This window comes from Rhipicephalus sanguineus, chromosome 3 (genome assembly GCF_013339695.2).
Source record: "Rhipicephalus sanguineus isolate Rsan-2018 chromosome 3, BIME_Rsan_1.4, whole genome shotgun sequence".
Taxonomy (NCBI): Eukaryota; Metazoa; Arthropoda; class Arachnida; order Ixodida; family Ixodidae; genus Rhipicephalus; species Rhipicephalus sanguineus.
In genome coordinates, this window is record NC_051178.1 from 178,353,764 (window position 1) to 178,365,002 (window position 11,239).

General features: G+C 48.7%; 1 protein-coding gene across 1 annotated transcript; it reads left to right on the top strand.

The window, feature by feature from the left end:
• Positions 1 to 351: 351 nt before the first annotated feature.
• On the top strand, positions 352 to 8,075 carry LOC119387739 (uncharacterized). The gene is made up of 3 exons (XM_037655233.2): positions 352 to 1,035; positions 3,369 to 3,473; positions 7,833 to 8,075. The coding sequence occupies exons 1-3, from the start codon at positions 352 to 354 to the stop codon at positions 8,016 to 8,018; spliced, it is 975 nt and encodes a 324-aa protein (XP_037511161.1). The 3' UTR covers positions 8,019 to 8,075.
• The last annotated feature ends 3,164 nt before the right edge of the window (positions 8,076 to 11,239 follow it).

Genomic DNA, 11,239 nt, shown 5'->3' on the forward strand with positions numbered 1-11,239 from the left:
TGCGTATATATGCACGCACACATACAAATGCACGCACGAACATACATAAAGTATGGTTGAACCACCCCCCCCCCCCCCCCGAAAAAAATTTCTGGCTACGCCCCTGTAAATTACGCCTCTGTAAGTGGTCCAATAAAACTGAATGCTCCACACTATCATACGCTTTGGCTACATCTGACGTCCCTGTGGAAGCCTGGCACTTCTTCTTTCTTTGAATGGTCTGAGCGCGGTCACGCGCACCACTGACTCGTTGCAGCGTGCATGTGCCGCTTTGAATCGCGGCAGTGGCCATCGTTATAGTCATCCTCGCTGCCGTCGCAGGTTCCTCCGTTCCATCAGAAGCCGGAGAAAATGGCAGCCACATCGGATGAACGGCTGTCTCCCACGAACGTGAAAGCGGGAACGCAGGCCCCTGGGTCGGCGGGACAGCTTACATCGTGCCTGAGCGGAGAATGGGCGTCCGGCCTTAGCGACTTCACCGCTGCGGCACCGGACGCGAAAATCGGCAAGGGATCGTCGTCCAACCTCGACGATACCAAAGCGGGTAAGTCGAGCAAGACGCTGAGCGCCGAGCAGCTGACTGACGTCGAGAAGACTGAGGCGATGAAAGATACTTTGGCCATGGCATGCAAGCTGAACGCGACCCTCAGTGCGGAGCAAGTGGCCGACGTCGTGCACGACGTGTCGAAGAAGGCGGCGCTTGCCGTGGTCGATAAGCTGAACCTTCTGGGCTCCCTCGGCAGCAGTGCGTTGGAGAAGGAAGCCGCGCTCGACACCGACAAGCTGGACGCGAACACGAGTGGGAGTAAAGTGGCCGACACCGAGAAGGCCGTCTCGAAGAAGCAGGGGCAAGCTGAGAAGGCAGAGCCACGCCCTGCGCTCGAGCTGAACGCGAACCTGAGCGATGACCGGGTGGCTGAATTGAAGACGGTCTTTGAAGGCTACGACGCCGAAGGAACCGGCGCGATTCCCGTCTCCAAGCTGGGAGCCGTGATGCGCAGTCTGGGGTACAAACTCACGGAGTCGAACCTCCAGGTGCGTACAAAACTGTCAGATCATCGTATAATTCGCGTGTATAAATACAAAGACGTAACATCCTTCTGAAGATTGCTTAGTTCTCACCCTGTTTGTCGGGTAGTTTCGCTGGCATCACCTACGAGCGTGGAATGATGCATCAGTCTCTATGTAAGCCAAAAGTTGCCTTATAGGGGCTGGTAGTAGAATTATGGACAGAATCACATTGCTTGTCAAAACGGTCAATGTCAATTTATCAGGAAATTCGAGAGCAAGGTACGGGACGCCGCCGGCGGGGCTGAGGAACTCTAGACCACTGTGCACTCCACAGGCGATCAACAGTGCCGCCAGAGATGATGCAGGCCTCACTCTTCGATGCTGTATGACGAGATGGGACCGGCCGCAAACTGCCAGCTTCGTAAAAACTCGGCAAGGGTCTCAACTTGCATGCACGTGACAAACGTTCGGCGTTGTGGAAGACGCGCCAAGCGTCTCAACGCCCTTGCTTACAGGCGGGACATTCTTGGAGGTGTTTATTCCCCCTAAAGAGGCATGCGCCTGTAACGTGAACGTCATGAAACTCGGAGATGTGCTAAAGTACCAATGGGCTCACGAGAACTGTTTCGTACATTAGGCATCGAAATGCCGCTGAAAGCCATACGTATGTGCAACCAGCCTCATGCGAGCTGGTGGGCGATTTCTGTTACATTTGAAGTGTTTACAAATTAAAGGGGGAGGGGAGGTGGGAGCCGTCGGATGGAAACAGTGTGGTCACGTCAAGGAAAAATTCCCTATAAAAGCACACCAAGGAGGATGAAGTGTATTTGACGAAGATAGGTCCTCTTATTGAAACGTCGGCTACCCTGTCTGAGGGACTTTATTCCTGTTCATGCATTATAAGTGTACATATTGTTAGACGTCGTAATAAAAAAATGCGTCCGTAGAGTAGTGGGCAGAGCTCGGGGCTTCGGTGTTAGAGGCCCAGAGTTCAATTCCCACTGCAAGAACATTTTTATTTTCTCTATTTGTCTATAAACTTGCAAACGCCACTTCGGCGCCGTCGCCTCTCTTTCCGTTTATTCCTGCAGCTGCGAACACGCCGCGGGCTTCAGACTGACTCAACGGATGATTTTTCCAAGCCGACGGTCATGATTAAGCGTTCGATCTACGTGAAAGTGCTAACACGACGAAATGTGTATGTGTGTGTGTGTGTGTGTGTGTGTGCGTGTGTGTGTGTGTGTGTGTGTGTGTGTGTTTGTGTGTGTGCGCGTGCGTGCGTGCGTGTGTGTGCGCGTGCGTGCGTGCGTTTCATCGTCTTTTTAACGTATGGCGGTTTCCTCACAGAATGTTTGCATAAACACTTTCAAAGTGAATAAGATTTTGAATTCGCTAGTTTCTGCTTAAAGGGGCCCTCCAACACTTTTTTTGAAGCGCCTACATCGCTGCTGACCGCATCAACGCGTAGTGGCGCTCGCCAGAACTATTGCGGGCGGAAATGACGAAGATGAGCGCTGGCCTATGATTGGATAAATGTAACGTTAGAAGTAATAGCGGCGTTGCATCACAAAAGGGGTTGTTATTGGGTTTAGTTTTTCTTGAGCATGCTTTTTTCACTGAACACCAACTAGACAGACGATGTTAGACACTTCATCTTTAAAACTGCAGCGCCCGGCAAAGAATGCGCCGAACGCCATGGCGCTGGAGGGAAACGCGCTCGGGACGCTCCAGGCGCCGTTGTTTGTAGAAACTGAAGGAAAAAAAAATGTAAGAGCGTTGATATAGACGCCGTCGCAATAAGAAACACGACTAAAACTAGAAAACATGATAGAGGCGTTCACGATCTGCCTCGTTTCGCACGCGCAGTTCACTCTTAATGCACCACATTGTTTGTTACTATCGCAACGGCGTCATCAATGCGTTGGAAAGAACGGGCAACATTGTATGCAAGCTTCCCGTACGTAGGATCTTTCAGTTCATTTCATTGGGGCGCCATCAGACGTCACAGGGCGAGTGAAACGTGGTCACGTGATCCCGCGAAAATCGAGTTGAGGGTAGGCCTCCATTTTATTGTATTTTGAATGTTCTAGGCTGAATAACTTCGGACTGCGTGCCCCTACCGCTGCCGTTCTTGCTGCACTAATCTCTTCAGCCTCCAGTTTACGCAACCCGAAAGTAAAAAGTGTAAAACAATGAGGTCAGGAAAAGTGTTGGAGGGTCCCTTTAACCTTCAAGCGTTACCTGCATGCGATGGCTCATACGGTTGCTTCGAAGAGCCGGACAGCACTGCTTACTAGCACAGCACAGTGCTTTCTTAAGTACATCGTGCCATAATCGCTGTCTTTTTTTTTTTGCAGGATATCTTGGGACCCATGAAAAGAACCATCATTACCTTCAGCGAATTCATCACCATGATGGCGAAGGACGTGCTGGCGGTGAACACCGAGGAAGAGTTCAAGCAGGTGAGAGAGATATAGAAAATTAAGCTATCGATAATTTTTTGAAGCTGGCTTCTCTGCTCCCGAGGTGGGCGACTTCGTTAGTCTAAGAAGCCTACTATGAAAGCTTATCTCTGTATCGCACCAGGCTTTGTTTTTCTTTGAGATGTGAGCAAAAACGACAGCCTATCCTCCCCACAGCTCATATGTCAGTGCTGTAGTTCTGTTCAGTCTTGAATTGCACCCACACTCGTATCATAAGGTATAGTGTTTTGGATGCGTCGTAAAACGTGCAATTGCGTCACTGCCACGTATTGCGTTGAAATGCTGTCGGGTATAGCGTATGAGCGTGACGAGAATCTTCAATTATTTCGAAGACAATTGAATCGCTAGAGTTCGTAAGTTGTGGCAGAGATGATGAACTAGTGGCTTGCGGATGAACTGATTTAGAGAACTCGCACATTTCCGCGTTACCGCATTTATCTGTGCACGAGTAGGAATGGCTCTATAACTTTTCGATATGAGATGCACGCCTAATGAACTTTCAGCGTTTGGTATCGCGTTGCATTATCTCTTTAAGGACTGAACCAGTAAGATATTGCAAATAAGCATGGCTGATCCCTCTGTCATAGGAATTGGTATAACACGAAAGTGAAACGTATCTTCACAGATGTAGTTGAGCGTTTGTTGGGCATTCTTTCACCCCAACGGCGAAGGAATGAATGTTATAGCAACAATTTGTAATCTCACGCGAAGAACGGCAAGCAGCTCGAAACTTGCAACGCGCTGCTTAAGCAGAAAAGACGCACGGAACGAACATACACAGGATGAGCGTGAACTGTCACAGTTGTAAATTATTTTTGTGTGAGCAGCGCGCTCCTTTCGCAAAAGCGGCCGCTGCAGTGAGCAAAGTGACCTTCGTGGTCTTAACGCAGACTTGCGAGGAGAACACAGGACGTACAAACCACCAGATACAAACCGCCAGATAAGCGCGCGCACGAGCGACCACGCCCTGTAGATGCGCGCGCTCATCCGCGTGGGGCGACGACCTTTAAAGCGCGCTCTTCGAGCCCTTCGCGCCATCTCGCTAGTGATAACAAAAACACGCACACGCTGATGTACCACCAATCTCTGAGAACCGCCACCGGCAAATGGTGTATATAAAACGCTCACCGTTAGCATGGCGAAGAACATGCCATCTGTGGCCTAATTGTTTCGCGCCCCGCGCTGCGGAGCGATGGGTCGTAAGTTCGACTCCCGGTGACGAAACTTTTAAGTGCGAATGCACTTTATAAGCGACCCTGAATCCGCCGTCCCATAGCAACGGCGCGAGGAGCGGAGAGGAGCGTCTGTAGCAACGGCGCAGCGACGTCACGCCCCACGTGACTGCGCGCGCTCCGCCCTCCGCTCCGTGGCTGCGCGCGCCCCGCGCATTGCCTGTGGTGATGAAGGCCGGCGGCGAGACGCCGAACGAAAGCGTGCGAAGCGAGCCGAGCACCCCGAAGCCGATCTGGCGCGGGGACGCGCGATGCGTGAGCGAGCGCGGGCCCTCGAATTCGATCGGCCGGACGCGCGCTTCAAGCGAGACTTCCTGGACCGCAGCTTCGGATATAGCTGTGCGGTGTGCGATCGACTGTGGTTCGACAACAACCTGAGCCCCATCTCGGGCGTGCGCAACGCCGCCAACAAGTTGAATGCGTTGCGGGTTCTTTGGAACGAGTTCGGAAGACAGATCATCATCATCAGTAAAAGTGCTTTGCACTTAAAAACGGCCAGACCTCCGTGGGTCGGCTGGCGCGTGCTCTCTCGCTGCCGTCTCCTTCGCTCGGCTCTGCAGTTTAGTCGCGCGCGCCCCCTCATAGTATCACCCCGTGCTTCGCACTTCCTCATACTCCCCTTCGGGGAAATGCGGTTTTTTTTTCTTCTAGTTTATTCCTTTGCCATCTGTTAGTCTTTATATTTTACAACGTCATATCCGTGACGGAAGTACGTCAGTGGAGCCGTGGTCGACCCGGGCATAAAACACTTTCGTGTTAAAAAAACATCTGCGTGCTCTTCGAAATGTCTATTAGTGTTTTATAAACGGAGACAATCTGATACTCCTTTGAATAACCGTTGCCACATTAGGATATTTTTCCAGCTCCTTACGTTGTATGTATTCTTTGTTGCATTTAACCTAGGGTTCCTAGTTGATCAAGCCAATATCCGCTGCAATTCGCCGCTTACATGCGATGCCATTTTCCACCCTACAGCCAACATCATTGCAAACCTAATATTCCTCTCGCAATGTGTTGAACAAGCCCTCGCACAGGGTTTCATCAGAACGTAATGCCGGTGCAGTCGATCTGTTGAAACAGCGGATTTATGCTCAGTTAACATGTCCTCGTAAAATGGAAGCCGCAAAAGGGTTTGACATGGCTGCCTTGTGTGTAACAACGAAATCTTAGGTATTGGGCCGGCTGGGAATGTAACTTCATACATACGACAAGTGCCGCTTTCAGGAGAGCAGTATAGCGAGAAGGGGACGTAATGACTCTCAGAAAAAATTCTGGAGGCTGTCCTAATCTTTTATTCGCACGTCGTGCGTTGGCGGGCCGCGCTGCTCAGCTCAGGACTAGACAATCAACTCTGGGCGATCCAGCAGGCCAAGGAAGCTGCTGAGAGACACGGTCTCTCGGCCGACTCCTAGGCGGGAACCCAGCCCGGAAACCTGCAGGAACTTATTAAAGTTATTCACTCACTCACTCACGTCGGCGTTCGTGTGCGGTGGTGTATTCCTTGGGCGCAACTTCGTGTTTCGCGCGCCGCCGGAGCAGATCACGGAGACCGCGTAGAAAGAAGCAGGTATTCTCCGCCAGGTGCTGCAACGAACGCATCTGCTCACAATCTTTCAGTTAACTGAATTAATGTTCTTTAATTGCCCTGACTTCTAATTGACCCTTATATTAAGTAACGTCGTCCTCCGATGTATGTATCCGGTATAACTCTTAACATGGGCCAGAACCGTCGACGTTTATTTTTAAAGGACTTTTTACGAAGGTTAGAATAACAGAGCTGAGCTAGTTCGTACGTATTTATATTAAAAGACTGGGCGCTCAAACGCGGACAGAAGAGAGTTCTAAGTCGAGACACCACAAAAGCCGGCGTTTGTGGTGTCTTGACATCTCTCTTCTGTCCGTGTTTGCACGTCCAGACATTTATCATTTTTATGTTAAATGTTCTCCCATCGACAAGGTTGCACAGCGCTGAGCTAATAGACCAAACCGTTGCATAGGACGTAATAGTATCTGCTTTCTGCTTTGATGGAACTTTACCTTGGTACTCTTGCTTTGTTTGTACCTTGTTACCTTATTCGTATGTGTCCCCGCTTTTTTATATATCATTGGATGTTGGTACCTTTTTTAGATGCGAAATATCTTATGGCGGAGTTCAATCCGGTGGTGGTGTGCGGCGTGACCACCCTAACTGCGCATGCGCATATCCTCTCCACACACATTCCTCCTGTCCTCTTACCCTCACCCCTTTCCCTCTCCACTCACCCTCCCCACCTCCCCTCTCCCCTTTCACCCTCTCCAGTTCCCTCTCCCTTTCCCCTCTCCACTACCCCTCTCCCCTCCCTCTTTCCACTCTTCCTCTGAAACGCGCGCTAGACATACCGAAATTATCTCCTGCGCAACGCCGCGATGAGCACCAGCGCATGCGCGTCCCCTCCCCCTCTCTCTCCTCTCCTACACTGCCCCCCTCTCGCACGCCTGTCGACCGCATTCCCCGCTCACCCTGTGAGAATTAACGGCCAGGCTAGAGGGAAGACAAGACGCGCGTAGCGTTCATCTTCGCGTTCCACGGCGCGAGGTCGGTAGCATGCCCAACGAACGCCAACGGAACGCGATCGTGCAAGTGCTCCGGCTTCGCATCGCCTCATGGTCCCCTTTAGCGGGAAATGGTGCACTCTTTATGTAGTATTTGGCTCACTTTATACTAGTTTAATCTAATAGGCACATGTTTAGGGAGTTGTCATATTCTGCTGTGTTGGTACTTATTGTATCGCTTATAGGCGTGTAAAAGCACCCTGTTTCAGTTTCTGTCTTGCTATCAGTCGTTGTACCCTATTATTTTTTGTTGCTGCTACAGTGCTTGGCGTTTTTGTTTTCTGTTGATATAATTGTATATTGCGTATAATCCACTGGTTGAATTTACTTGTATCCACTTCTGGTAGGGCCTATAAATGGCCATGCTTCTCTAAACAAATAAAAATAAACAAAATAAATTCCGGAAAACCGGAAGAAAGTGCTCGGCCGGATGTTGCTGGATGAGAAACACGAGCGTCACTCGGGGCCCGTGCCATTAATATATTCGTTTCGTGTTTCTAATAATCCTCCGCAGGTGTTCAAGGTGTTCGACCATAACGGTGATGGCTTGGTGAGCTGCGCAGAGCTTCGCTATGCGATGACCAATCTGGGTCAAAAGCTCTCCTCGGAGGATGTCGACGCGATGATTCGAGTGGTCGACAAGGACGCCAAAGGAAAACTGACCTTCGACGAGTTTGTTACCATGGTTACGTCCAAGTGACTCGCAAGTGTGGCAGCGGTACAGGAGAGAAAATTCGAGCAACTCCGTAGGCTGAACATTGACAAAGGATATCGCGTGACAGGAAAAAAAATTCCGAGCACCTCGCTGATAGAGATTAGGCATGACTTGCACTCTTTCCCTGTACTCCCTACGCTCTGGCCATCGAATAAATCCAGCTACTCTTCGGCAGTTATCTTCAAACGATGAACTGATATGGTGCTCCTCAAGGAGCACGAAAAATGGCTTTCGGCAAAAACACTGTGTATATGTTAGCTATGCTCTGGAACAGCGAACAAAACGGGCCTCTATTTTACAATTCTTGCTCGGTACATCCCGCTGTCTAGGTTTATTTTTCCTGTGCGTGCCTTGCATATCATTATTGTTAACGCTTTTGGGAATAAGATAGAACATGCGGACTGTGTTCAACATTATAAAAAAATTATAGTTCAGCACAGACCACCTCCAGTTATTTAAAGGGGGGCATGGACCTTTGAAAACCAAAATTATGTTTTGCGCAGCGCTTTCTACATTTTCGTCGTCCTAGTAAGCAGTAGCGCTTACTTAGAAGGGGTTGAGTTTGTGTACGCTTATATTGTGTCGTAACGTTGCAAGTCTTGTTCTTTAGCGCTAGTTCCACAAACAAGAACGAACGGGATAGGGGGCAATCGATTTGCGGTTATAGTTTTTTTTTACTTCTTTTTCTTCAATTATACAGAGCCAGCACTCACAAATATAGCAATGCTAACTGAGGTTAGCTTCTCTTTGGATAGCCGTCGCTTAGAAAGAGCAATTACGTTCACGGAAACTAAGAAGAAACGCAAAAACACGAAGACAATGAAGGCAGACAGACACAGCATAACAACTATATTTCTCTTTCTCTCTTTGTCCGGTCCTATGAGCTCTTTTCTCCTAAGAACATCACGTACAAACCCTCCCTGCCGCAATTCCTCTCACGTGTTGGGCTTCGTGAATTCAGCCGAAACGACTCATTGGTTCTTATAGATACGAGGTAAGGCAGCGCTCGACATTAATTTGCGGCACCTGTTGGTTTCCAGCGCGCAAGATGAGTTGTTAGATGTCCGCGGTCCCTTAGCGTTCCGTGTTTTCTGAAACGAAGATGCACATTTGAACGGAGCGCTTTTCCCCTGAGCACGGAGCGGCGGGGAAACCTTGCATCATCGTTACGGCTGGCGCTCGCCTCCTGTTGCTTTTGCTTCAAGAAAAACATGGTGCGTGCACGCACAATTTTGCCGGACTTATATGTACCGCGATATCAAGCGTCTTCAAGTGAGACGCTCCGTCTCACTTGAAGCACCATCAAGTGAGACGGAGTTGTTCGCTGCATCGTTGATGGGACTTGCGCTGTTGATGACATTGCTGGGAACTTAGGCACCACCCTCCTCCTCAAAAAAAAAAAAAGGTTTGTGTGTCAAGATATCGAAGGGACACTAGAGATAGGTTACGAATCAAACTGTATGACTTCAGTAAAGTACGCGTCTGAAGTAATATACCTGCTTTAAGTCTGATCCGAGGCTTGGAAACGAATGGGCAGTGCATAGCCGTTACGAAGCTTTCACACGAGTTCGTGGGTGAAAGACGCTACCGCTTTGAGCGCGTCTGTTCATGTCTGGTAAAATGTTTATCAAAAAGTAAGGGCCATATTGCTCTGTAAAGAAAATTTACAGGCTTCATTAATGGATAGCACGAAATCGAACAGGACAAAGAAGGAACACAGATGCACCGATATGCATGCTATCCATTATTGAAGGTTACGAACAAACTAGCCCAGCGACGAATTTTGTTAAAACTTACAGCCATTGCGCTACATCATCCTGCGTATCTCTTCTTGCAATTTTTTTTCCTGTGTACATCTCATATTATCGCGGATATAAGACAACTTTTGACAACATTGTGTCAAAGTTAGCACGGGTCCAGCTAATTAGGAAACACGCTGAATTGCTTAACGTTTACATTCAATGTTCGCACGAACACGTGGAAGCGGGCTTACCACAAATCGGGAGTTTTATTATAACAGTCGCATAAATAAAAGTAAGACTGAAAGTAATCATAAATAAATTAAAGTAACGCGTATTAGTGTATTCAGGCCTTGCAAAATAATAAATAAAAAGAGAAACAAAGGACGAAAGCTTTGAAAATAGTTGTAAACGCGAAATTAGTTCGTCATCGCCTTCACACCCACAGCCCTCTCCCTGCTCACTGTCAACAGCAATAAAACTCACAGGGTCCCTTATGCACACACCTAAGACGACTGGAAGGCGAAAGCCATCTTTTTTTTTGTCAGTCGATGTAATTTTCCTGCGCCGCCACCCTTGGAAAGCTTTCTGCACCTAATGTGGTTTTGCACTGCCTCCATGATGGGCCCACCATTGACCAAGCTAACATGCACGTGATGACGTCATCACGTGACGTCACTGTGATGTCATAATGACGTCACGTACTTCTGGCGATTTGTGACGTCATGATGACGTCATGCTGTGACGTCATCGCGTGATGATCATTTATTGCATCACTCGTGTGGACGCCGACGCGGGACGCCGGTCAATTTTCGCGTTAGGTGACGCATCTAAGACTTTCTCCTTAATAACTATTTGCAATGTAGCAATAATAAAGTAGTTAGTGCATCACAATATTGAAATAATACGTTGCCGTTCTGCATTGAATGCGGCAATTCAGTGCCTTTATAACGATTGCTCTCTGTTTCATTATTTTTTACTTGAATTTTAGTAGTTACATTGGTAGTAGTAGTAGTAGTAGTAGTTTTGGTAGTTAGAGCTCCCTGCTTGATCACTGTAGTCACGGCAAAGGTCAAGAAGCCGCTCCGATGCTCATCGAAAACATCCACGTAGAATTTCTTCGATGTGATTTGTTGCTTAACCGCCATATCAGCTTGTACACGGCATTACATCCTGCGACGAGAATGGCCCTTCGAAACTCCGAACCATGTTCCGCTTACTACGGTGTTGACTCACGCGGAATGGCCGTGCTCATTTCCTTTCCAGTTTTCTTCTTTTGCAAATCACAGGGGCCGACATCGACCCCACATGAAGTGACGTAAGCGACTAAACCTCCCAAAGCTAACACGTCCAGGGTGGCAAGGGGCCTTTGCCAAGGATGCATACACCTATCTAAGGCTCGGCCCCCGTCTGAGGCACTTTATTGCTGTTTATATAAACTTGTATTTCGCACTGTATTTCCTTGCG

Excerpts from the sequence above, each read along its gene's own strand:
- LOC119387739 (XM_037655233.2), top strand. The coding sequence starts at position 352 with ATGGCAGCCACATCGGATGAACGGCTGTCTCCCACGAACGTGAAAGCG. Across the intron at positions 1,036-3,368 it reads TCACGGAGTCGAACCTCCAG|GATATCTTGGGACCCATGAA; the intron begins GTGCGTACAAAA and ends TTTTTTTTGCAG. Across the intron at positions 3,474-7,832 it reads CCGAGGAAGAGTTCAAGCAG|GTGTTCAAGGTGTTCGACCA; the intron begins GTGAGAGAGATA and ends AATCCTCCGCAG.